General features: G+C 42.9%; 2 protein-coding genes across 2 annotated transcripts; both read left to right on the top strand.

Moving 5' to 3' along the window:
- Positions 1 to 462: 462 nt before the first annotated feature.
- Positions 463 to 12,997, top strand: cdc34a (cell division cycle 34 homolog (S. cerevisiae) a). Its single transcript, XM_070832172.1, has 5 exons — positions 463 to 882; positions 9,804 to 9,890; positions 10,097 to 10,194; positions 12,181 to 12,315; positions 12,461 to 12,997. The coding sequence occupies exons 1-5, from the start codon at positions 700 to 702 to the stop codon at positions 12,681 to 12,683; spliced, it is 726 nt and encodes a 241-aa protein (XP_070688273.1). The 5' UTR covers positions 463 to 699; the 3' UTR covers positions 12,684 to 12,997.
- An 8,456-nt stretch (positions 12,998 to 21,453) lies between these two features.
- Positions 21,454 to 24,837, top strand: LOC139202863 (C2 calcium-dependent domain-containing protein 4C). Its single transcript, XM_070832453.1, has 2 exons — positions 21,454 to 21,551; positions 22,567 to 24,837. Exon 2 carries the CDS (start codon positions 22,623 to 22,625, stop codon positions 23,880 to 23,882), a length of 1,260 nt encoding a protein of 419 aa, XP_070688554.1. The 5' UTR covers positions 21,454 to 21,551; positions 22,567 to 22,622; the 3' UTR covers positions 23,883 to 24,837.
- Positions 24,838 to 27,462: the final 2,625 nt, after the last annotated feature.

Raw genomic sequence — 27,462 nt, 5'->3', positions numbered from 1 at the left:
CTAACTTCAAAATAAAGCCCCTTTCGTAGCGCTAAGCTAACTTGTTTACTCATCAAAGGTAATCTGAAATGCCTGCTTAGCTGTCAAAATTATACAGCAAACGTTAGCTATGTCATACATTTAGATAACATGGTAATTCCAGGTGTAGCTGACTTAAGTAGCCCTGGTTAAGATAAGCGACAGCATTGAGAGCTAACGTTAACATTAGACAGCCTAAAAAAACAGCCAGATGGTGATTCCTTAGAAACAGAAAAATATGTGGGTGTATAGGACAACAAAAACATAAGTAAACACGTTGTGAAGTTGCTAACTGTTCAAAATGTAACAAAAACGTACATTCAAAACAACACAAGACAAACAAGCGCTTTATTTTGACAGCCGTGACAGGAAGTGCAGCGGAAGATCCGTGTGGCTTGCTAACAGGAGGTTTAGATGGTCGTTAATACCTGGGGCTCCCCGGGATTGTTCACAACAACAGAGGAAGCCGCACCAGCTCTGACCAAATAAAGCACAGTCGCGATTTTTTAGATCCTGTTTTGGAACCACATTAACGGAAACTAACGTTAACGCGTTCCTGTGCGAAAAGGCTGCGCTCTCCTTACAGAAAAGCCATTGTTTGCACCGAGCTAGCTTTGTCCTTCTTCGCAGTCACAGCTGTGGTGTGTTGCTGATATATATTTATACAAATCGTTGTGGAATATGGCTCAGCATGGACATCATGTAGCCAGTTCCCAAAAAGCACTAATGCTGGAGATGAAAAGTCTCCAAGATGAGCCCGTCGAAGGGTTCAAAATAACTTTGGTGGACGAGTCGGACATGTACAACTGGGAAGTAGCGATATTCGGACCCCCAAATACACACTACGAGGGTGGTTATTTTAAGGTGAGTAGCTAATGTTAGCTAGCAGTCGATCTATTGTTCTGTAGCTGGTAGATTTAGCCCACATTTGTGTAATTTACTCAAGGAGGATAGCCCAGCGGCTAACCTTAGCCTCCAAGTTACCGTGTTCAACAGCAGCAGGTAACAGTTAATAACGTTAACTCGGCTAATTGGCTGTTGTTCCCTGTTACTGTGATTAAACTGTCTCCCTTTCTTTGTTCAACTTTAAACCAACTCCACACAACCAGGTTTGGTATATGTTCACTGTGGCCAGCTCGTAGACATAAACACTTTCCCCCTCAAGGCTTTTTTTCTGCTTTTAGGTTTATTGAGGTTCCTCTTAGTGACAGTCAGCACATGACCACGTTTGACAGAGTTACTTTTGGGTCAAACAAAAGGTTGTTAGCATAACCGCCTCCTGCTTTAACATTAGTTAATGTGATCAGCCCAACTCATCATCTAACTAATTTAATCATTTCCATTGTCCTTTTCATTACAAGTCAACAGCTCTAGGTGAAATGGGCTTTTGGTTTGTATATTCAGATCACCTCAAAGGGACCAATCCATAGCGCATGGTATAACCTTGTTTTAAATGTGGATAGCTCTGATTTTAGCTTGTCTAACTTATAAGACATCATAAGACATTAGAAGTGTTCTCAAGCACACTTCCTCCCCTGAGAGTGAACATGTGGTGGTTTCACAGATGTGTTGTTCCTGTTTTTGAGATTTTGTGTTATTGACAAAAGGGATTTACGGTTCACAGAGCTGCAGAGTGCTGTTACTAACAACTGAATTGTCTTGTTTCTTTTTTTAATCTTTCCTAGCTCTTAATGCTTGATTGTTAAATCTTTGTAAAATGACATGATGGTCCCCTCCACTTGTATTTTCATGGCACTATGGCTGTGGTCCTTGACCTGTAAACCACTGGTTGCTTGAACTGTTTTTGTACTAAAAGTTGGAGTTGCAGCACCTGATTTCAGACTCACTTTACACCTACCACACCTACATTGTAAATCTGAAATGCCATTTGTTGCCATAGCAGAGAGCATACTGTTTATTTGTCTTAAATCTTAATATGTGTTTGTGAAAATCAACTTCACATATTGCACAACACTGAGGGGATAGTTGCAAACCCAAGTTTTATGTAGATTTACCCAGACTTACTGGCAAAGTAAAAAGTTATTTAATTGGACCTCAAATAGAAAATAATGCACTTTTAGTAAGTTAGTATAATAGTCCTACCTTTCTGAAGAAACAATAATATAGGTCAGGGTCATGAAAGGATATCACAGTAACAAACATAAATTAGCATTAGCTGAACTGAATATATTAGATTGTCCAGCATATTGTAAATGCTTCTCTTTGTAAACTATCATTTCAGATGTACCGTGCCCTCTTGCTTGTTCGTTACACCTCTAGTCTTTTTCAAGCCTGTGAACATGAGCAGAGGGCCCCGGCCAGGCTACCGTAGACGGTGTTCAGCGTATCTGTGTGGGTGATGTGTACAGGATTCCTTTGTCGGGCCAGGAATGCACAGCCAGGCTGTGAAATCCACCGCATGGTTGTGACTCATTGTTCTCTGCTGGGTTTCCATCCAACCAGTTTGCCATATTATTAACAAAAAAGAACAGGAAAAAAAAAGCACCGTTACCCAAACAAACAAGCAGTTATGACGTGCTGCAGCTGCCTGTTCATCTGAAACAGGGCAGCTAATGACGTCACATGAAACCTAGCTTAGTCAGGTATTTATTTCACATGGGTGTTGCTCCCAAAGAGTCACACCATGACGAATGCATTATACCTGCAGGCACACAGTAGATTGACACATATTTACCCCTTTTCCAACAAGGCAGTTTTAGGGCTGGTTCAGAGCCAGTTCCTAATCTCAAACTAGTTCTTTGTGTTTCAACGGCAAAAGAAGCGGCACACAGCTCGTTCCCGAAAACTTGGCTGGTCTAAAACCTAGAACCACTTACGCCAGGGGCTCAGGGTGGGGTTATTGTGCCAACCAACTATGACTTGGTAAAACTTTCATCACCATCTTTAAAAAAACAAAAACATTCTCGAACATACCTGCCATTATAGTTGTCGCAACAAGCAGTACAAATGCATTGGACCAGTAATTTTTTGATGCCAATGTTGGCTTGTCAAAACTTATAAAAAGATAATATAGCCCACCGTTATTGTAATTTTAGTACTGCAACTAAAGATGCTTTCATTTTCCAATTATCTGTTGATTATTTTTTTGATTAAAATGTATAAAAGTGTGAAATATGTCAATCAGTGTTTGCCAAAGTCCAAGATGAGGTCCTCAAATATATTGTTTTGTCCACAACCCAAAGATATTCAGTTAACTCTCACAGAGGAGTAAAGAAACTGGACAACATTCATAAATGCACAGCATTTTTATTTCCCATTTTATTTCCCCTTAAAAAAAAAATAAAAAAATTCACTCAAAAGGCACTGGCGTTGCTGGAAAAGTATAAAGATGACGTTACAAAGTGCATCTCTAGCTGGTGGCAAAGCAAACTGGTTCTCAGCAGGTTTGCAAGTTGGCAACTGCGAATCAGCATTAGCTCCAGTCCAGAAACAGATCTAGGGTCACGTTGGTGGAAAGGGGGTAACTGACATGTCAATCAAATAACATTAAATAACTGGTCTAGATCCACGGCACAGAAGTAAACAGTACCTTATCATAACAAATGTATCATTGACCTGTATGTCTCACACTGGGCTCTGATGCTGACATTCATTCACTGGTTCAGGCACATTTCCAATCTTTAGCTCCTTTGTGCATATGTCTCCTGCTTTGTCATGTGAAGCATCCCTACGGGCTCTGAGTGTCTGATGATTACTGGCAGGGGGCCAGTCAAGCCCGTAGCCAGCCGTGGTCCTGGGACATGTATGAAGCAGAACAATTGGGTTGTCTGCCCCCTGAGTACAGACTTTAAGGAGTGCTTGGACCCACTGTGTGTCGTTAATGTACACATTCAGTTTGAATGTCCAGATGATACAGTGATGTGAGATTTAAACCGCCTACTTAATGTAATCAAATACAACGATAATGTGAAAACTTGTGATGGAGACATCGTTGTGTGTATCATTAACTATAATTTAAATTGATAAAATTGATAAATTGATACTACTTCAACTGTCTACTTCAACTGTGTGTTGATAGTGCCATATAGCCATGACCAAAACATTAAAACTGTAGTAGCCATTTTCTACCTCAGTGTATTTTCTAGTAGATCTCTGGTCCTTGACTGTCTCATTCTCAGTTCTTTTCCTGTTTCTCTTTAACATCTGTCTTCTCTCCGTGTATTTTCTTGACACCAGGGAAGTCCTATAGAAACAGAGAAGTGAGACTACAGTGTGTTTATGAAATATACAGTCGCACTCCACATCAATAATAGTGTACTTGCCAATGTTCAGCATGTCATTTAGAAAAAATATGCCAAGCGCAGTCTCCTCAGTAATGCCTTATTTGCTGAGGAGCTATGTGTTTTTGAATTCCCAATCAGTTTCCTCTAAACTGCAAACTCATAATGTGTGAGTCCTCACAGTTTTGTCTCATACTTGCAAAATATCTGCATTAAAAGAATAAAAATGGAAGACTGCTTGGAAGTGTAGTGAACACACAGCACTTCTCTGAATATTGTGCCCTAATCCTTGACTGTTATTTTGACCTCTGTTCAAACAAAACTCCCTTCTCAACAGGCCAAAAGTAATTACTGTACTTTCCAGGGGGCCCCTCCCCGGCTCAACCAATTGGCTTTACCTTACATGGCATATAGCACAGGATACCTAAAGCTCTGGTTTGTGTTTTGCAGAAGTTTCATGTCTATACAAGGCAAAAATGCCTGCTACATGTAGAAAATCTAAAATATACAAAAATCTTTTTTTACTTTTGCTGGAGCTAAAAATTGTTTTACGAATCTATATTGCTGTTATCATTTGCTTGGCGGAGTAACATAAAACACAAAACCCACCACTTCTGTTTTGCTCTCCATATTGATCGGCTTATTGGGTTAATAAAACAACAAGGACGGCCGTAATGATTCGTGCAGGTCAATAAACTCCACTTGAGAACTATGACATTGCTTTTTCTGTGATTGTCTGGTCACATTTGGCAGATTTGACCTCTCCCTGCTCTGTTTTTGTGTCATGCACCAGAGCAGCAGAAGAAGGTACTGTGCTCTGTATCCACAACTATGAGGTCATACAGTTGTGTTTGACGGATGCGTTCATCACAGTGATGTACAACAGAAACTAAGCTTAGTGTGTGTGTGTGTGTGTGTGTGTAGTGACAGAGCTCCACTGCTGTGGAAGAGCCTGTAAATGGATGAATTGCAGTGTTAGAAGTACTGCGCTGTCAGCACCTGGCAGCTTTAATTGTCATTTTTGTTGCATTTAATTATGCGAAGAGGGTCTCTGCAACACATTAATTATTATTTATATATATGAAACATCGTTAATATCTCAGTGAAGCGGTTTTCCTGAGTGGCTTACTGAACACTGACAAAACCGCTTCTTCACAGCTAACATGAAAAAGAGGGGCGTTGCCCTGTCTGTCTTTTTTAGCTTACGACAATCAGTCGACAGATACCCAGTTGTGTTTGTGCCTTCCTTCCTTCCTCACTCTTCAGGTGAACGCTACATAATTTGTACCGGCTGCCTTGCAGCAGCAGTGGAGGGGAGGGAACAGGCAAGAGGACCCGGCCTGGCCGCAGAGGGCATGGCTGGGCCGAGTCTGGCTGAGCTGCCGGAGTCATGTTTCCCCCTCTGGCTGTGTCGCAGAGAAACGAGAGCAGCGCAGAGGAAAGAAGATGGGAATACAGAAACAGCCAGATCAAGAGAAGGCCGGGCCCTTCCTTGCAGTGGTGCCCCTTTGAAAGTAGAGCCTGCTGTTAATAGAGGTGAACGTGAGGCCCCAGTAGACAGTTATAACCGTCCCCTGAAGCCCTGGCCATGTGTGGGTTTTTTTTTTTTTGTTTGTTTTTCTCTCTCTCTTCCTGTATGGGCCACCAGCATGGTACTGCTTCTGAAACACAGCCTTACGATCTGTTTGTTTGAAAAGTCCATGTGCTGTCATCACTTAGGAATCGTTTTTTAACACATCTTCAGCTCTTGATCCTCCTTCTCCTGCGTCCAGTTAATGAGGAAGGGGCCTGTTGGGTGTGGACATGATAATCTCTGGGAGATTTATTTGTGTTTGTCAGGGTATGGAATTTGCTCTACTCGAGGACCTTTTTCCTTATCATTCAGTGTGGGGTGGGTGGGGGATGTGTGTGAGAGGATAAGGTCTGTAGAGAAAGTAAAGAGGTGCACAGGGAGAACAGAATGATTCGTTCTGTTCAGGGTCTTTGCATTGACCTGGTTTACTTTGCCTTGCTGTCATTTTTCCACACGGTGGGCGTGTTCACTCTCATTCCTGTTCTCTCTTCAAGGCAGCTTTTTTAGCTCACAATCCGAGGAAGATTTTCATAGAAAGAGGAAATTGATCCTGTGTTCTGTATTCACCTTAACGAGCCTTCCGCGAGTGTTGTTTTTGCGTGGTTGGCAGGAAATTGGCTGCACTTCATGTCCACTGCTCCAAATGAGATATTCAGAGTGAATCACCCTTTGACCGCGGATGCTGTTAATTCTGCGCGCAGTCCAGTTAAGGGGCATGACATGCAAGACAGCGGTAGCATGTTGCTGCGGTTGCACCAAGGCTTGCCCTTCGTGATGGACAGGGGTCTTGTTGTGTCTTCAAGAAATCCTTCTCTCCCCAGAGTGAGAGCAGAGAGAGTGAGCGTTGTACAGTTAAGGCAAATATGTGTGTGTGGATATATAATAAGGACAGGAACACAGATACAGGTCTGATCAAATGTGTGCCTGACACGAGAATGATCCCATGAGACTCAAAAGAGAAAGCTGATATTCAAAGACCCCGCTGCATCGTCCTCTCTCTTCTCTCCTCCTTGTGTTTCTCCTCCTCTGTCAGCTCGATGCTGATGAGACGGGAGACAAGCTGCTCGCTGCTGCAGAGCAAATGAGCCAACCAAGCATCCTGTCTGTGTTTAGGCCATCTCCGTCGCACTTCTCTACCCCCATCCATCCATCCTCTCCTCTCCTCCCTCCATCAATCCAGAGTTTGGTGTCACCCGGATGAGCAGGTCAAGAGTTTCAGGCCCCCCCCCCCTGCTTCCTCTGGCCAGTGGGGTTTAACACCACATTACTGGTGCTTTTAATGGTCTGCAATACAGCCTTTCCCTTCTTTTCTAGTCTCCTGACTGACCGTTTTATTTTGATAGGATCATGGTGCTTTAAATGATAAGCATTGCATGTGTTTGCATACAGTCTGTGGCATTGTACTACAAGAAATACGGATTTTAAGCCCCCTGGTAAGCTGCATTGTGAAGTCATGCTTTTACCTCCTCACAGGGATTAGTGCTCATGTTTATCCTTAATGCATAACCCCACCTCCCTGTTTTACTGGTGGTTTGCATTCAGACTTGCAGGATTGTGATGAATTTTTTTTTTTTTTTTTTATGGGAAGTGTTGACACAGTGTTGAGATCTGGGACCATTTCTTTATTCACCCGTGTCATAATGGCATAAAGACCCAGTAATGCTGAGTAGTTGGTACCATTTCTTTGTGTGCCACCAAAGAGTTGGATTGTTCTGAGGTAGACAAAGTTTTCTTTCATGTCCCATTGTCTTTTCTGTTTCCAAGGTATCATAAAAAAGATAACTGATTGAAACTGGATGGCTCTTTGCCCAAGGAATTAGATTTTTGTGTTGTTTAACCAGTGAACTAAAGATGTCTGGGTCTTTCAGAGTCAGGCTGCCAAAGAGCTTTTCATTCACATACCGTTTTGTTAGATAATCAAACACTGAAGCCAAACAAACACAAACCACTTTGCCTACTGCATGTGTTGGCATAGCTTGATGTTTAGCCAAATGCCCTCCAGTTTTTTGTTTTTGTTTTTTTTTACTTTTCCACGTTTCCATCTCCTTTTGAATTGGACCAAATGTTTTCTGAAAGTTATGCTGAATGACCACTGATAAGAGCCAGAGTGGTTTATTTAAAGCATCCTCACTGTCAGATTCTGCAGCTGTCTGCTCACATTGGGATCAAATAAAAAGACATTGCATTGTTAACTAAAACCGACATTTGAGTGTTGGACATCATGTGGAAGCAGGGGGTGCGAGTTTTCCCAAATAGACTAGATAAGATTGTCTTTGCCTAGTTCCCAGCCAGTGGACAGATATGATCTCGATGCTTATATTGTTTTGGAAGACAAACCAAGCTCTCACTGTTGCTGCCTGCTGCCCGCCCCCGTCCTGGCTGGCTGCTATGTGTTGCACTGCTGCCAGCCTGTAATGTGTGCAATGTTGGCTTGAACCCTGCACTCTGAAGGGCCGCCAGCTTTCTGACAGGGTCAGTCAGACCCTGGGATTTCGTTTTTTGTGTTTTGTTTTTTTCCTACAAGCGGCATTCTCTTTGGACTGTGTCAGTGTTTCCTCTCCACTCCGGTTTCATATAGCAAAAGCAGGTTAATTCTGTTTGTTGCAAATCAGGAGCATGTAGGATACCAAATACAACAAAAGTTGCTTTTGCATGGTAGTTCAGGACACACTGACACACTTGAACAGAACGGACCCTTAAATACGGTTATTAACAGGTCACACAGACTGTTTAGGTCTGAGCATCAATATATGTCTCCACATACAGCCTGGTTTAAATGCTACATTGCAGGCAAAGAGGGATAATGCCTTTTTAAATGTTGAGCTCATGCATTATATAGAGCAAAACCCCCTTTATTCCAATTGAAATCCCCTTCTTCCTCCTCCCACTACCACTCCACCGCCTCCCTGCTCCCATGCAGCCTATTCCCGTACCTCCCGCTCGTTGGTTCACAGACCAGCTGACCATGCCAAATCAGCAAATGTGGACAAGTGTGTATGTGTCTCTGTATGACGGGGGGGGGGGATCAGCAGAAGGTTTCATGCTGTGAGTGACGTGCATGTGTGTAATCAGTGTGGTCGGTGTGTGTGTGTGTCTCCCATCCCTCCCACGGCACTCCTTATGGAACAAGAGGAGGGGTCCTCTACACATAGTAGGATTTATACAGTGTGTGGGTGTGGTTTCAGTTTGAGGACATATAATAGCAGAACACGGGTGTGAGTAGTGGATTGTCTTGGGTTGCAGTGACAGCTGGAGAGGACAGACCCCCACAATGTCTTTATACCAACCCCTCACCCACCAGTGGTTCTCTAAGCTCCGCACACTCGGCAGCTGAATGCACTGCGAGCCTCCGTCACTCAGCGTCACTCCCTCCACACCATATTACATTACACTGTCATTAGCTCCTCCATGCTCAGGCACCTCAGAAGGGTTTGTCATGACTCTACAGCTACTATTTATAGGTTTCTTTCAATCACTGTTGAAGCTGATCAGCATGATTGTGGAGCTCTTCATTCAGCAGCTGCTTGTTGACACCAGTGCTGCAAACATGGGCCTTTGTGAAGAAAAACATTCAGAATTAAGCCCTCCCTCTCCCCAGCAGCTGTGTGTGCTGTGTTTATGTGTTTGTTGCTTCTGCGGCATTGTACAGACTTGCATGTTAGATTCAGTTACCCCTGGGAGACCAGCAGAGTAGTTTTTAGCAAAAGTATGTGTGGGTAGATTTTCCTCAAGCAAACGACACCACTAGTGCGCTGCAATAATATGCAGCAGCCTATTTATGGCTAAAGGAATCACCTTTTACTTTTCTGGTACATTTAAGACAGGCTCTTTTGGCCTAATCGTTGGAAATGGTTTCTTTCAGACATTAATGGTTTGAAAGGAAGTAGTGACTTGTGTCTGTTGGCAAGGGAAAAGGGTAGATCAACTGCCTGCCTCTCACGTTGCTGATGTGTGTCTTCTCTCGCCCTCAGGCTCGGATCAAGTTTCCCATCGACTACCCATACTCTCCACCTGCTTTCCGCTTCCTCACCAAAATGTGGCACCCCAATATTTATGAGGTAACTCTGACCTGTACCAGCGCCTGGAAAAAACACAGTAGTTTCTACTAGCCTTTGTTAAAATACCAGTGAGCTACTGGTAATTGGCGTCTGTTTGAATAAAGAATGGTGTAAAAAAAAAACACTTTTGATATGATATAATTAATTAAGTGGTAAGAACTAAAAATATTGTCTGAACATGTTGGCGTATCCTATTGTGCCCCTAGAACGGCGATGTATGCATCTCTATCCTGCACCCACCAGTGGACGACCCACAGAGCGGAGAGTTGCCTTCAGAGAGGTGGAACCCAACACAGAACGTCAGGTACACAACATCATCTCCTGACATCCGTCCTAGGTTGTTTTTTAAAGAACAAGTCACAAAAACGATGATAAGCAGGGTTAACGTTTGTCTACAGTTGCCTCTTTAAAGGTTCATACTTGTATTTGGAAGTCCTGCTAGAGCAGGTTTACATGGTTTAATGATCAATAAACACATTATTTTTCTCACACCAGACATGGCTACTGCAGCTGTTTTCAGCCTCTGTCTGAACGCTCGGTTTTAGAAGAACAGAACAATCTGCTTCGCTCTCACGTTCAATAGTGTTAACAAGAGATGGCGTTAGTGAGGGGCAGAGCAATGGTGGACAGTGAGGTGGATTCAGGAGCTTTTCAGCAGGTGGGGACAGTCAGCCTGCTGACGGGCTCAACAGATCCCCTTATGACATCACAAGGGGAGCCAAATCGTAACGGAGCGTTTCCACACACATGCTGAAAGTTGGAGCAGGAAAAATTGGAGACAACGGTCTTTTCTCATAGTTTGTCCATGTGTAGGCACACCAGGGACACGCAAGAGTGCATTTTGCAATATATGGGACCTTTTAAATTTACCAGCCTCCCCCCGATCCAGTCATTAGTCTTTTAATCATGTGTCACTGTCCACATTTCTCACATTTTGACCCGATAGATATCAGATGGGGATGGAAACATTGTGTCTTCAATTACGTTTATGGTTTGGAGTCTGTGCAGTCATTACTCATCATGGATACTAATTTCCAGTAGCTTTGAACCTTAATGTGATGTCTCCTGAGTACCCTCCTACTGCTGTCCACATTGCCTCATTGTGCACCAATCAATTCAGGCTAAAGGCTTAAAACAATATGCAAGTATTTATGCAGGTTTCTGCCCATTTCTTCCAAACCTCACCGAGAATTTTTAGATTTCCTACCAAGCTAGCAAGATTTAGACTGTATTTTTCCTGCCTCCCAGGCAACCCTGGTTCTCCTGGAATCATCGTCTTGGCATGACGCTCAACTTGCAAAGACTTGAAACTTTCCGCTGTGGTCGTTCCTTATGGGTTTCTGAGAATTGTTATTGAGTGCTAACGTAGCTAATAGCATCAGCTGCTTTGACATGTCCTTGCTGTAAACGAGTACAGTGGCTGATTGACTCCAGACATCACCAGTGAAATCAATACTTTAGAAGATAAACTAACCTCCAGATCATGGCTGGAAAATATTAATGTGATGGTTAGAACTGACAAACCTGTGACACACAACAGCTCCAACCCAAGTTTTTCACCCCATTTGTTTACACATCTCAGATTATGTACTATCTAGGAGCAGCTATGCTATTTTTATAGGTTTTAGTGATAATCAGGCCCTCAATAGATTTTTTGCTCTCCCGGCCATGGGCCTAATGTGGAGCTAGACACTTTGAGACTTTTTTTCTCAAGTGCTGACTAACTAACTTGCTATGTAAATGCAGCAAACATTCAAACATGATGCATAATTCGTACCCCTTTTATTTGACTCAACACAGATTTATTGTTTTCTGCATTATGTACAGGCACAGACTCTTATAGCGGTTTGTAATGGTGTCCTGTATAATTGGCCCTCTGTAGCCCCTGAACAACAACAAGAATAGTCCCACGTTTTGAGCTGGTGGGAGATCACATGTATGAGAACAGCTTTAGGGAGTGAGACCAACAAGTTGATTCACCCGGGACAAAGTAAAGCATAAATGATGTATAACATCTTCTTCTGTTAGCGTCTCGAATGAGTTATAACCAAGCTGACAACAGAGACAAATGGATGTTCTGGGGTTTAGCAGGCTGGTTGTCTGACCCTAACCTTCATCCCTCCCCCTCTCCCTCTCTTTCTCTCTTTGTCTCTCTCTTTGTCCTGCACTTTCAATGTCTCCTGTCTCGTCTTACCTCCGTCTTCACTTCCCCATCCCGTATTCCTCTGCATCCCTGCCCTCCTCCTGTATTGCTTTCCTGTATTTTAATCTCTCTCCACTTCTGTCTCAGGACCATCCTGCTCAGTGTGATCTCTCTGCTGAACGAGCCCAACACCTTCTCCCCGGCCAACGTGGACGCATCTGTCATGTACCGCAAGTGGAGGGACAGCAAGGGCAAGGACAGAGAATACATCGAGATCATCAGGTACCAAGAGGAAAACTGCACACACAGCACACTTCAAACGGGTGCTTGTCAGTGGAGCAGGCACACTGAGTACCAGCTCTGACGCTCCCGTTTGGCCTCATCTGACTGTTTTTCCTCCTCTTTCTTCTCTCTGTGCACCTCACAGGAAGCAGGTGCTGGCTACCAAAGCTGACGCAGAGCGGGACGGCGTCAAGGTCCCCGTCACGTTGGACGAGTACTGTGTCCGCACCCAAGTCCCGCCCACAGACGATGGCTCCAACCTCTTATACGACGACTACTATGATGATGAGGAACTGGAGGATGACGACGAGGACGACAACGAGGACTGTTGCTATGACGAGGACGACTCGGGCACGGAGGACTCCTGACCTCGCCTCCCAGCGATGTCACCCCACCCTACCCCCCCTCGCCCATGCCCAATCCTTCCCCACACCACGCCCCACACACACCTCCCTCTCTTGTCATGGACTGAACTTTAATTCCCTGCCCCCCTCCTCCCTGAACCCCACAACTCCTCATCATCCTCACTTAGCACAGGCCCCCTTGTCCACCGTCTGTCACATGTGCAGTCACAGTATGCACACTAAAACCTGATGCATCGAAGAAAAGAAAGCTACAGAGTTGTTGTTTTTTGTTTCTTACATTTTCCTTTTATTTTTTAAATTTGTTGTCTGAGTAGAGGTTACACACATGATACACACACACACACACACACACACACACATGCACACGCACACACAGCAGCACAACTTACAGGAATAGTCCTGATACCTGAGAACTGGTTCAGATTTCCTCAAAAGCGTTTTTAGCTCCAAGACTTATTTCATCCTCTGGCTTTGAGTGGAACAAAGCCATCCAAGCCAAGTTTTTAGTATAAATTTTGGCTGAGGGAATGGTCACCTCTTTACTCCATATCATCAGCAGGCTAGAATGTAACGTCAGGTCGGATCACAGCAGAGACAAACTAGCAAAGCGCATTTGCAGAGGGAGCTAATTCAGGAAAATTGGTACACAGCATGTGTGTTTTGAGAAGCTGAGTCACCCCTGTCTCTGAGCCATGTGTGTGACCTCTGGTTAGCAGGCTGTTTGAAGCCCTGCCACACTTCACCTCCGACCTTTTGAGCCCCAGGGCTTGTGCTGCTCCGAACAGGGAAGTTATCCATTTCAAAAAGCCGTTCACACTCCCTTGTGCCTTCCGTCGCTCCCTGATATCAGATCTGAACGACCTGTGGGACAGACCGTATGCACAGCGGGTCAAAGCAAACCCCCACCAGCCCAACAAACAAAGGTGGCGGAGGGAGATATTCAGGCTCACAAGGTCCCAGGTGGGGGATAACGTGCAAACAGCTCCCTCCTGATGGAACAAGTTGCAACTTATTTATAGCAGCAAGTGTCAGATCTGTCCGGGGTGTGAGTGAGAAAGGTAAAATCCAACAGCTGAACTAAAGAATGGAATGTAGATCAGAATCCCACAAACGTCCTCTACCGACTGCCACACGGCCTTCATCATACAAGCACGTGCTACTAGTGGCCTGGATGCATTAAGAAACAGCCTGCTGCTCCTCATGAAATCCAATGTACTGTATTTAAAAAAGAACCTATGCAGTCAGTGCTTGAACCTACTTAATATGCAGTGCTTTAAACGTGGCAGTAAAGCTGAGCCTGTCAACAGTCTGACTCAGAGCTCCAGCTTTGTACCCGTGACAGCTTTGGACTGACTACGTCCTCAATTAGAGATGGACACGCGCGGTTGTACCCATCTTTACGTTTGTCGGTGGGTTGTTATTCTAACTCAGAGTAGCACTGCAAGTGTCCAGAGCAGAGGAAACAAGAGTGAGATTCTACAGCAGCTGTCATCAGAGCCCCCTAGTGGTGGCTGTGCATACAAGCAGTTTTTTTGCCCCTCTGAGAAATGCTTGTCTGGGCTGCAGCCATCTTGACTCACCTGAATCGAGGCGAGGCAGCAGTGTGAGCGATTCAGGAGAGTGAAAATGGCCCGATGGATGTGTAGACTGACAGGGGAGGGGTGGGGGGTGTCTATTGTCTGAGGCCCTGTGGTTTCTTCTCTCCTAACTGCCAGGAGCGCTCTGTCGAACGCTCAAGACACATTGCCACCATCCAACAGTATTTCCAATGTATTTCTCAACGTTGCTTTATGTTTCCGTTGTGTGTGAATATTCGCCGATCGTTTATAAGATGTACCGAGAAGTGTGGAGACGAAGCGCAGAAATGGGAAGGCATGGGGATGTGGTTGACCTTTGAGCATGAACAGGAGAACGTGGTTCTTCACTCGCATGCTGTTATGATGTGTTTGTGGTTTTAGATCTGCTACAGGGTTCGGGATTGTGTCCAAGGACGATGGTCCTTTTACTCAACTTTATCTAAAACTGTTGCATTGAGAATGGGCTGAGGGTTGTCTGTTTTTTTTTTTGAGGGGGGGGCTTCTTTTATGGTTTTGTTGTAATCTTTTATTTCCAAATTGTGGTGTGAGCTGCAATGTTTTCTATCTTATATGTATTAAGTGCTATGAATTTTGGCCTGATTGTGAAAAACCCAAGATTGTTCATGGAAGAACAAATAAATGTACCAACTCATTAGACACAAATATCAAAGAGCAGAAATGTTACGCAGAACTGAATTGACAGAGCACACCTTACAGTAATTATTCTAGACTTCTCTCAAGCCCCAAATGCTCAGAAATGAATTATCAATACTCAATAATTGACTGATGGCCGTTACACAGCCCATGAATGATCCTCCGCCTCCATTGTGATGTTTTAGGGTGAATGGGATGTAATTTTTGTCAAACTACTGTTATTATTATTATTTTTTTATTTTTTTTTCTATCGTCTCTCCTCCCCACTTGTCCCCCAGTTCTCTGAGCTCTGCTTGGTGGCAGCATCACTGAGGGAAAAACCCAGCAGTCAATTACAGAAAACTATAAGAACCTCAGGAAAAAAAACAACTAAGAACCAACCAACAAACAAACATCCTTTTCCAACTGAGTGAACCTGACCACGGGGAGTCTCACTTTTTGGCTTCAAAGGACTGTTTACAATCTCTACCTTGATATGCACATGTGGATATTTGACGATCACTTGATTTTTTTTTTTTTTTTTTTTTTTTTTCTTGTTTATATTTTCTTTTTTTCTTATGGTTTGTAAATCTATTTAAAATCTGAAATAAAGATCTTTATTAGATATTGGCTGTTTTATTTTTTATTATTGAAGTGTGAGTTTTAAAGGTCTTATTGGTTGGTTCCTTTTATGTTCTCTCTTATAGACCCCGGGAATGGCATGAGTGGACGAAGCTCGAGGCTAGAGGTAAGACTGGAGTCCTTCCTTTTTCACTTTCACATACAGTTTCTCTGTTTGTTTGTTTTTTAAGTAAAAAAAACCTTTTAATGGAAGCACAGTATGAGGAAAGCACATGATGAGACGTGCACCCAGTAGTCACCCTGCTGGACTCAGAGGGTGGTGGAGACTTTAAAGGATTTCCTGATGCTTTCCATTTTTTCATCTATTGCATGTGGGAATTTAGGAAATTACTTTTCTAAATTGACATGGTTTCTTTTTCCTTTTCTTCTGTTTCCTTCTCTGTAGGAAACGTTAAGTCTTGGGAGACGGGGTGAGATATTTTAGTATTTTTATCTATCTATTACTTCCTGCTTAAGTAGTTAAATTAGCCCTGGCTTTTCTCTTTTGACCTCAAAAATGGAAAAGAAAAAAGCAAAACTCGCACAAAGAGGATTATGTTGTTGGTTTTAAGGCTTATCAAGAAACGTCTTCATGAGGTTCATCTCAGAGGACAAGACTCAGGTTTTAGCTGATAATTAAAACTACATAACCCTGCTCCCCTGCATGTGGGTGCCTGAAGTCTCTTTTATCCATGTTTGTGTTGCATGATCTACCGTGTGGCTCTATGGACAGTAATATCAGTCTGCCACTTGGCCCACTGCTTTGGTCCAAACTGAAACTACTGAATGAATTGTCATTCATTTTAGTTCATACATAAATGCAATTGCTTTTACTTTAAATAGTATAAAACATAAAAATGTTTGATTCTGTTTGCATCAAAGTTGTTGCATTTTCCTACTTTTTTGCATGGCAAGATCTTTGTTTTCTCCTATTTGTGGAGAAGCTAAGCAGAAAGAAGTTGCACACGAAGAAAGAGGCTGTAATAAAGGCTCCTGTCTCTGTATCTTTTCTTACAGATGCTTGTAGGAATCAGTGTGATCCTGCAAGAAAATTGGAGCCAAATGAGCTCATGTTAACTGCTCGTGTATGTTTTCCCTCAGCTTTAATAGATAAGACTCTGTATTTTTGCATGAATTAAGAGCTCCCTGTTTAGTGAGTGTCTGGTTTGGCATGTTCAAACTGTGTGAGGAGTGAGCATGATGAAATTTGTACCCTGCAGTCATCCTGCAGACTTCCTGATGCTGAAAACTTGCACTAAAATTCTTCATTTTGCGACAACTTCGTACCTCCAGGGGGCAGCAACAGCTTGTTGTTATATTGGACCTGCTTGTCTTGTCTGTAAAAAGCCTGAAAAACCTCAAAGACGATAGACTGAAAAGTGAAAACAGTCTCTCACATGAGCATAAAGTTGTTTAGTTTGGTTTATTTTCAATATGCAAGTCTATTAAAGTGTTTCTCTTGTTTTCTCAGATAAAACTACTGTGATTCTGCAATCGACGCCACAAGCTGGAACTCACAATGTTTCCTTGTCTCCAGTCGAGGGCGCTGCCATCACCTTAATAGAGAGTAATATGGGCCACATACAGTATATCTCACCCTCTCATATTATTGTCCCCTGGTCATTTTCATTTTCTCATCACCCACTGTGACTCTGTAACTTCACTGCCAGTATGACTCACAAGCTTCTATGCTGCTCCTGCACATGAGTTTTAAGGTTTCTAATCTCCACTTTTCTTATTTCCTTTTGGTAAAATTGCTTAATCAATAATCAAGGTTTCTTTTACCAATACTCCTCTAAGCTCCAAGGTCATCCCATCATTCACCCCCAAACAGAGAGATACCGGTCTTTGCTGCAGAGTCCATTAAATTTGTTTCCTGTGACGACCGGTCTGACCTTTTGCCCTGCGTGCGTCCAATCCAAATGCCAGTTCAGTGGACCAAAACAAGCAGGGCTCTCAAATGGTCCTGGCATTTGCAGGATTGCTTCTCTCCCTGCAGTTTCTTTAATACTTTGCAGAGTCTTTTGTGCTGGAAAAAGATAACACTCTGCTTTAACTGCAGGGTACAAACACAATTACTGGATCAGAGCCAGATGTTGCATCTCACGGGCCTCTCTTGGTGGTGTCACACTGTGGCCTCTAGTCATGTGCCTCAGACTTTGGCATCTCCAGGCCACTGGTGACGGGACTGAGCCCTCTGTGATCTAAACTGGATGTCCTGAGGAATGGGCAGACTGCAACAGATCGCAGAGGTGAAGACATGTGAGTGCAGAGGAGGAGAACAGAGAGCTGGTCAGCGAGGGAGGGAAGGGGGATTGATTCATATGTCAGATTATGAGATGTCTCCAAGGCAACAGAAGTTGTGTGGAAGCCGGTTGGTAGAAATGAGAAAAATGGATGGCAACAATAAGAGATAGGTAAAAATGGACCCTGTGACGTGTCAGCCATAATGACTGACCACATGTGCTGAGAGTCAATCCAGACAGACGCACGCACACACTGTAAAAAGGAACAAGTGAGCAAACCTGGACGTACATGAGACCTCCCGCAGAGCTTTTGTGCGACTTCTGTTCTGTGTGACCACCTTGTTTCTGCGAACCAGACGCAGCTCCTCCTCCTCCTCCTCTCAGGAAATCAATGGGACGTCAGCAGGGAAGATGTTGCACCACAGTGGTGCTATACAATATAGACGACTCTTTTTGGCCGCTTTTTTTGTGCATATTTGCCCATGTTACTGCCCATGTGTTGGTACATCTGTCTGTCTGTCCACGAAGGGACGCACTGAAGCACCTGTGTATTACTCAGTGAGGGAGGTCACTTCTGTACTTTTGGGTCTGTGATAGTTTAAGTGTTGGACAGACAAAGATGTAGGGTCTGGTCCCTTAATGAGTGCAGAACAGACACATTAACCTTTTCTCAGGCTGTAGTCTGTCCTCGTCTGAGTGCTGGAGATCCTCAGAAACTTGTGTACCAACCTCATTATTTCATAAAGGAAGCTGTTAACAGTGCGAGCGTGGAGTGATGTGACATTCAGATATTCCTCAGCAGTTATCCTCTGACGTAAACTGCAGTATTGAAGCTGATTAATTGATTAAACACTAATCACCAACAATTTTGATAACTGATGAATCATTTCAGGTAATTTTGTAAGCATAGAAGCTGAAACTTTGACATTTACAACTTCTTTTATATGTTTCTTTGTGTGTCTGTTTGACCATTCTTTATTTAATGTTTGCATTTAGTTTGTTGTAGATGCTGTTGTAGAGAATGTACACTGTTAGATATCTACATAAAAACTACTATGTTTTTACCTGTTTTGACAGGTTTCAGGCTGTTGGAGATGTCACCTTGGGCTTTGGGGAAAAAAAATCGGTTGATCATCAGTTGCACCCCTGACAAACTGAGGAGTGTTGAGGGACTCTGAATCGCAAATCCACTAGTGTTTCAGTTTTTCTCAGAGTTGAATCCTTTGAAACATGTTTTTGTGTAACAGGTAGAACGTCTGCAGGCTGCCGAGCGAGCACTGCATGCCTCTGCTGGCTTCACATGACAGACAGTCGCGGTTCAGGTGTGCTTCTGCAATCTATATGGTAAGTGGCTCTTTTCTCAGGTTGATTACATCAGACAATGACCTCTGGAAGGACCTCAGGAGGCAAGACGTGTAATTATCTCCAGTCTGAGCTTGAATAGCTGACATGGTTTACATGCCATACTGAGGCTGTCCTGATGTGTGTCTATGTCGCTGTAACGTCCAGGTACACTCTCTGATAAGGATTGTTGTGCTGCAGGTTTGTCCTGCATTTCCTGGATTTTTGTGTGTGAATATGTGCACATACGTGTGTGTAAATGGACACAGATATGTTTGCGTTTGTTGGATTGTCTTTGAATGTCCAGACAAACATTATACAAATATAATTTATTACTGTTACATATGCATTATGCATCCATTTGGATTCATGAATGCATCAGAGTGATAAATAAGCATTGATGCTTATTCATGAAGTGTCACTCAAGGGATTCATGTTCTAGCTTTTCAATAAGGTCACAAAGAGAACTCAAGTACGGTTAACTAACTATAACACGCAATAATTTATAGGTCAGACGGCAAGCTAAGGAATGTCTACACGTCTACCCTTAAATCAACATTTATGAAAATAAAATTATTAACAGCAGTTTTCTCTTAAGGAAATAGCTTAGCTGTGAACTTCATGACATAGAGTAGGATGCAAATTAACATCTTTTCTACCACTTACCCTAATTAGCATGTAAAACCTTAATGAATGTTAACAAAAGACATTTGTTCACAGTTACTTAATGCTTATTATTGTATTAACTGTTAATTCTATGTTAAGTAGCATTAATAACATCTTTATAGGTGATTTAAAAATGTTTAACACCATTGGACATAATGAAGAGATGCATTAATAGTTAACTAACTTTTAAATAATGCTTATTACCTAATTAACTAATGTTAATTAATGTACCATATCTCCCTTTTTACAGATCTAGTGTCAACATCAGTTCATTATTTCACTGCACTTTGGTTTATGACCAAACATCTACAGAACTAATGACATCCCTTTGTGTTTAGTGCTGATTAGAAAATGTTCGCCTGCTAAACTGAGGTGGTGAACGTGGTGAACATGACCTTCTTAATATCAGCATGTTAGCATTGGCACTGTATGGTGTTAGAAAGCGAGAGCCTCACAGAACGGTTGTGTAAACACTCCAACTTTAACTTTTATTCATGCTGGTGTTGTCAAGAATATTAAATGTTATACTGAAGATTTTACAGTTATACATTTTCAGAGGCTTTTAAAAGACAGTGAAACTCAAGTGGAGGTTAAATCCAGCTGTTCAATTACTGTAAAGCTGTGTTTGTTGTGCTTTGCAAGCGGCCAATTAGCTGCAACAAGAAGAGCAACCAGCTCCACAACAATCAAGCTCATCTCATTTTCCATCTGAGTGAGGCAGAGACAGCAGAGCCGACACCTATTACAGGCCTACTCGCATTAAATGTCTGTTAATCAGCTGTTTGTAATCTGCTATTTTGTTGGCTCTGTCCTCGCTATCACCACATGATGACGGTCACAGTAGCCGAAATCTACATATTGACCCTGTGCAGCTGATAAAGCAGCGGCTGTACCCCTCTCAGTCCACGGCTTCCTTGGCACCTGGACAAATAAAGTGATTTTTACCCTGCAGATCAATGAAGTCAGTGGGGCCCTTCCTATTTTAGACAAACAAATGTATTTGTTGCCATAGCAAAGTTTCAAGGGAAACCAATCAGCTGGTTTAAACCCAAAGACAGACGGACATACAAAAAAGAGAAGCAGAAAAAAGAAAAGCTGCTGTAAATTGAATTAAACCCCACAGCACACAGGTGTATGTGCTCCACACTGCATCAGCTGCTCAGCTGAATGTGCTTTTCCTGGTCAAATAGTCTTTTTATACGTAATTATTCACTGACAAAATTTCATTAGATGTGAAGTGTCACGTCTCCTCTTCATTTTTAATGATGTTTATGTCCTTTAGATGAAAGTTTGATTTGTCATGTTGAAGTACAACAGAGTGAAATCAATTAACATGTTTTTAATCCTGGCAAAGAAAACAAAATGAGTAAAACAGAGTGGCTGTCATATCTAAATGACATATCTTATATCTAAGATGTGACAAAGTGCACATGCAGTTATTTTGGAAATGGCACACACATTTCCCATGAAACATCAGGGTTTGTTCAGTGTTGGAGCAGCACCGGGACTGCGCTGGTTAAAACTGTGAAACACACCTGTAAGATTCCTCTGCCTGTGATGTGCAGCCAGTGTGTTTCTAGTCGGTTGTGCAGGGAAACGCACAGTTTGATCTTATTGGTCAGCTGCCGCACTGTGTCGTCTATAAAACGCCTGACTGGAGCTCGGGAGCTGAGACCGTCTGAGGGCGCAGAGCAGCGCCGAGGAGCGCGCAGGCTTACCGGGGGAGAGGGCACCTGTTACTGACGGAGCAAGTGCACAAACAGGAGCGGGTCCATTCCTATTGTGCTGTGAGTATTTTATTTATACATTTCTGCAGACAGGAGCGGTGCGTTTCCCCTCAGACTACGTGAAGACTTTGGATGTTTTGGAAAACCAACTGGTGCGCAATCGCTTTATACACCTGTTGAACTCAATATTTCGTTTGTAACTTTTAAAGAATATATTTTTCTTCAATTTTTTTCGCTTAAAACTCGTAAATCCATACAATTTAAAGGAGCAAAAAAAGTGTCTGTTGTTAGATAATTAAATATAGAAACATTAATATTATTTGATTTGGCAAAATCAGCTGTAAAGTTAAGATCTTTTTTCTTTTATCTTTTAAAATGAAAACTGAATTCTGAATCAAATCAGAATTTTCTTAGTTTGAGGAGTAAAATGCACCTAAAGGCTCCCTGCAGGAGGAAAGGGGGTGCAGATATTTCATGTCGTGTCAAGTCTAATAACAGTAAAATAGATAATGAGAATTTAAATGTAGTCCTTTAAAAACGGCAAGATTCACAACAAACTGGCAAAGTAGCCTCTATTGTTGTTTTTAATCTGTTCTCAGATCGACTCTATATTTACACCACTAACCAATGAAGCCACTCTGCTGTCTAAAAATAATTAGGACTCTGTTTCCTCTGTTGTAAATGTTGTAATATAGTTGAATTCTGGTTGATTTTGTATCATAAGTCGATAAAGACCTCACATTTGTTGCCTATTGACACATGTTGCTGTTAGTTCCCCTTTCCTGAACTGTAATAAGCTTAAAAAATGAACTGCAGCTCTTTTACAGAAAGCCTTTTTAAGCTATAGTATCTTTGTGAGGTTTTTTTCCGTAGCCAATAAAAGTTGGGCTCATCCTCCGTATGCTGTAGCTGCCATATCCGCTGTTTATTCAGTCTTAATCCTTGAGGTACTTGAGGTACAGAGTGCTCATCAGAGCTTCAACACCTAGGTGTTATTTTTATCTCCCTATTCCCCCGTGGAGTAATCATCATCTGATCATTTACATCTACCCCCCCCATGTGTTATTAATTGCAGACACACCTGACTGCATCTACTCCACCCGCCCACACATCCCACTGTCTGGTGGGACCATGTGGGTTCTGGATAAGATCCGCGGGTCGGTGGAGACCGGCGTGCTGCGACAGGGGGAGAACGGAGACAAGAAAGGCGTCTCCCCGTCCTACAGCAACGTCCTCACCCCCGACAAGATCCCCGACTTCTTCATTCCTCCGAAGTTGGTGAGCAGCCCCCCAGAGCCTGAGATTCCTAATGTGAAGCCCAAGGAAGGATTGCAACCTTCAACTTCAGAGCAGACTATCGGCAGTGGGAAGAAAATCAGCAGCCCCAGAAGTCCGCGCCTGGTGGCCAAGATCGCGGGAGACACCAAGAACTTGCTGAGAGCAGCAAACCGTCACATCATACAGATTGAGAGTGCAGATGATGTTGTGACTGGAGACACCAATGCAGACCCGCAGTCGCAGACAGCAATGTCCCTGCCTTACATTCCCAAGACTCACACACCTTATGGCTTTGCTACCTTGAAGGAAAGCCCTCACACTCGCCGCAAAGAGTCACTGTTCCACTGCGAGCACACCAGTCCTATCACCTCCCCAAACACTCAGAGGAAGACCCAGGGAAAAAGCGGCGAAGGGGGAAACCATCTGAATCCTGCTGACTTCAACACCTCTCACATGAATCCTTATCGATACTTCAGCGGCGGGGAAAGCGACACCTGCTCCTCGGCAGAGTCCTCTCCCTTCAGCTCCCCTCTGCTCTCCCGCTCTGCCTCCCTGCTCAAGATCTTCACCCATGAAACGCAGGCCAAAGTTGTGAAAGCCAAGCGGACGTTCGCTCGCCACAGCTCCCTCTCCACCGACGAGTGCAGCTCGGCCGAGCCAAGCCCCAACATCCAGCGACGGCTCCACGTCCCCTCCTTCCACGGTGGTGCCGGGGCATCAGACCAAGGGGTCCATCGGGAGCACACAATCAGCCTGCACAAAGGTGGGACGGTGAGAATCAGCGCCAGCTATGACTCCAGCACCTCCCGCCTGCTCATCCGCGTGCTAGTGGCAGAGAGTCTTTACGACAAGCACTTTGACATCAAGAGCATCAACTGCTGTGTGTCCGTCTACCTGAACCCGGGGAAGCTGCAGAAGCAGCGGAGCAACATCATCAAGAACAGCCGCAATCCAGTCTTCAACGAGGACTTCTTCTTTGACTCGATAAGCTCGGTTCAGGTGAAGAACCTGTCGATGAAGTTCAAGGTGGTAAATAAAGGCACCAGCCTGAAGAGGGACACGCTGCTGGGAGAGCGAGAGGTGCCTCTGACTAAGCTGCTGTCAGGGCTTTAAACACAGCCACAGGATGTCAAAGCAGGCAGAAAAAACAAGGACACTGACTGAAACTTAAATTAGATGTTTGCACTGGTTTCTATACAAACAACCCTTTTAATTCCAACAGATGAAAACAGTGAACAGTACGATGGAGGGAGAGGAAAGGGTTTCTAGTAGGTGAAACGTATTCCTAGAAGGAAAGAGAGGCTTTCATCTGCGATCTGAAAAAACCCCACCAAACTCAGAAAATGAATCTCTTGATGTAAATGGACGATTGAAGGATTTATGGTGATTGAGGCTTTCCTGTTTCCTTCTCCCAATAATGAATTAAACCATTAAACCAATCCTGGCTCGACAGCAACATGAATTTGACAGATGAAAGAGGTTTTTTTTGTTTTTTTTCTCCCAGCCAACTTCCACAGCCAGGTCTGGTTCAAAGGTTGGACGATACGTGTGCACCAACCTGTCTCGCTCTGCACTGCGTTTCTCATGTGTTGCGTGGTTTTATTATTGTAATGTGACATAAATCCAGAGCAGTACAGGATGTGATTTCACATGAGCTACACTGCGTGTTCAGCACAAAGATGCTTTTGTGAATCAGTGTGAGCTTTGAAGTGGCACTACATCCTGATGTGCAAATGGCCCTTTGATCCGTGTTGCCATGGCCCACTTCCTACAGTGGAGGGCGAGGGACAAACAGAGCAGCCACAATAGACACATTTACATGCACATCAAAAATAGAATTATAATGCGATTAGTAATGCAGGTCAGACTAAATCCTGATTGTATAATCTGATCATGTTAGTATAATTATGAACCACAATAACGTGCTGCAAAAAGTCTAGTCTGTAATTTCGTGACGTTAAAGTAGCCTTAAAGTTAATGGTGCCCCGTGGAGTTTTCTAGTAAATAAACAGAAGTCATGTTTGTCGTGAGTGTTTGTTACTGAAACACATTGTGTGAATTGCATTTACTTCTTCATAAAAAACAACTTTTTGGATGTTTTAAATCCTGCATGGTTTTGCATCTGTGTTCATCTGCTAGTGTTTTTCTTCCTGCCTGCCTTTGTTGGTGCCTTGTTCAGTTTGTAGCCGCGTTGCAGCCACAGATTTTCCATCCGCAGATTAGTGTGAAACCAACAGTAGGATGGGAATCACAGCACGCGTATACAACACAAACAAAACGTGGGACCCATTTTTACAAACACTGCTCCATAGCACCATCAGTGGTCAAAACCTCCGCGGGATACCTTTAAAGTTTTTTTTTCGTGAAGAAAAAATCTGCCTGTGCAGTGAGTTCATTTGTTGAAGACAGTTTGAAATATTCTTACTGTACATGCTGATGTCATTTTCACTTGTTTTAGAAAAATTAGGTTTAGGATTTTTAACGTCACCAGTATGTTTTTAACTGCATGAAGCATGAAGTGAAGGCGGAGTTTATGAATGCGGAGCTCCAAAAGGGAAAATATTTGTAGGATGTGAGAAAATTTCTTCATATATTTGATATATATGTTAGACGTTCCAGGTGCAGCCTGTCACGCATGCTTCATCCAGTGTTGGCACCTTGATTAAACCTTGTGCAACTAAGCAACAGGCTCCTGCCAGATAGGCACACCAATGCCTTCCCTCTGCATTCAGAAGGATGCATATTACGAATTATTATTATAAGTGCTTTTACTGCTGATTTAATTGCTGTTTAATTCATTGTTATAGCGGTGGGACAAGAGGCAAGGCTATTAGAAGTCAAATTAAAATACGGCTGTCATGTACATGCAAACAGAATTTAACTATCCTCGATTTATGCAACCAGGCTGTTGCCTCAGTCGTAGTATTGGCAGTGGACATATACGGTACTTGTGTGCATGTAGATGTATTAAATGTCTGATATGAGAAGAACAGAGCACTGGTGTCACGGTGCAGAGTACCAGTTGCATGGCATGAATATGTCCGTGACATACTGGTGTTTGCATGACGTGCTCAAAGTTTTATGAAACCCTGAAGCCTTACTATGTGTGTGTGAGAGAGAGAGAGAGAGAGAGAGAGAGAGAGAGAGAGAGAGAGAAAGTGTGTGTGTTGATTAGCATGACATTTTGTCGAAAGTTGGTAATTTTCTATGTACGACATAGTATTTTGTAAAATGCTTTTGAATGGTTTAAAACGACTCTAAGCGTGTGTTGATTTGTATAGTATATGACTACATGTGTACTAGTTTCTACACTGAAATGCCAATTATGCACCAGCGTGTGAGGAGTGCTGATGAGAGGCATTTTAATTAAGCAGAAATATCAAGAAAGAGATAAAGAAAACATGGCAACAGGGAAAACTATATTATGTGTTTTGACATGAACAGCAGCCTTCTCCTCTGTCGGTGTACTCTGCTGTCCATCTGAGGAATTAGAAGAAATTGCATGTGATTGCAGCCTCGAGTGCTCGGAGGAGGAGAGCAACTACAGAAAAGACATCAGAGTGATGCAAATTACTGAGGTGTCTCCCGCACTGGCCCAAAGCTTCAGTTCAGCTCTGTGAGGATTACTCTCACCTGGTGTTTGTAGCTCACTTGTAGCACTGCTATTGATATGCTCTATATACTTTATATACAGTGCTGGTTGTTATGATGTGAGAGTCAGTGGTCCGTTGTAATCCCTGTTGCATACTCACGTGCAAACATACAGTGCCTGCTCGTAGAGTTGATTGTATTTTCCTAAAAACCTAAATTATACTCAACCCTGTTATTACCAAACCTTTTCTGGAGTTTCTTCTAGCATGACTATCATACTTCAGTAGTGTCAGTACTAAACTTCAGTGGATTCTTATTGTCTGGTGGTGGGTCACCTTGTGCTCTGATTCTAGATGAGGAGTTGCTGCCAAAACAAATGTTTATAATAATACACCTGAGATATGGGTGATGTGTGATTGTCTAAGTGAGTCCTGTTTTTATTAATGATTGTTTTGATTGTTTATCTTTCGCAGTTTACTTGACTATTTCTGCCCAGCCAGGCTGCACAGATTCATGTTCATGGTGGAAAACGTTTGGCCACATGTCTGAGTAGAACAGCTTCATCCGTAAACATATCTGAAGACTTATCTGTCGTAGCTGAAGGAAATGGTCAAAGAGAAAATGGCATTTCATTTTTAAATCTTAACTTGATAGGAGGGAATATCACCGTTACACCTCTGAGTTTTCAAAGCTTATCAAAATGCACAGGAAAATATTTGCTAAATTAATTTTGGACTCAGACCCACACTTCATGTCCGGTCTCTGAGCAGTTCCAGAAAAGACAGAAAGGAAAGTCAGAAATGTAGGCTTAACAACGTAGCAGCACAAAGTGAGTTTCATCACATCTGTGCAATTTTTGCTTTTTGCAGACCACATGTCTCTGACAGAAGTATGCTGGACAGTGATAAGAGTCGTGATAAGCTCACTTGAAGAAAATGCTACGTTTTTTTTCCCCCTGCGGTTTGATTAAATATCTGAAAGGAAAACAGATCCCGATAATCTCTATATAAACAGTTTTTTAGGTAGTCACAAGAAATGTAATTGTTTCTGTAATTATTTTTGTAAAATTAAAAGCTGTTCCTTGTGTAACCAGCCAATTGTC

The sequence above is a fragment of the Pempheris klunzingeri genome, chromosome 6 (assembly GCF_042242105.1).
Source record: "Pempheris klunzingeri isolate RE-2024b chromosome 6, fPemKlu1.hap1, whole genome shotgun sequence".
In the NCBI taxonomy this organism is placed as follows: domain Eukaryota; kingdom Metazoa; phylum Chordata; class Actinopteri; order Acropomatiformes; family Pempheridae; genus Pempheris; species Pempheris klunzingeri.
This window is presented reverse-complemented; position numbering and strand designations above follow the sequence as displayed.

Bases quoted from the DNA above. Each gene is read 5' to 3' on its own strand.
- cdc34a (XM_070832172.1), top strand. From the start codon at position 700: ATGGCTCAGCATGGACATCATGTAGCCAGTTCCCAAAAAGCACTAATG. The intron at 9,891-10,096 runs GTAACTCTGACC...TTGTGCCCCTAG, and splicing joins GGCACCCCAATATTTATGAG to AACGGCGATGTATGCATCTC. The intron at 10,195-12,180 runs GTACACAACATC...CTTCTGTCTCAG, and splicing joins AACCCAACACAGAACGTCAG to GACCATCCTGCTCAGTGTGA.
- LOC139202863 (XM_070832453.1), top strand. From the start codon at position 22,623: ATGTGGGTTCTGGATAAGATCCGCGGGTCGGTGGAGACCGGCGTGCTG.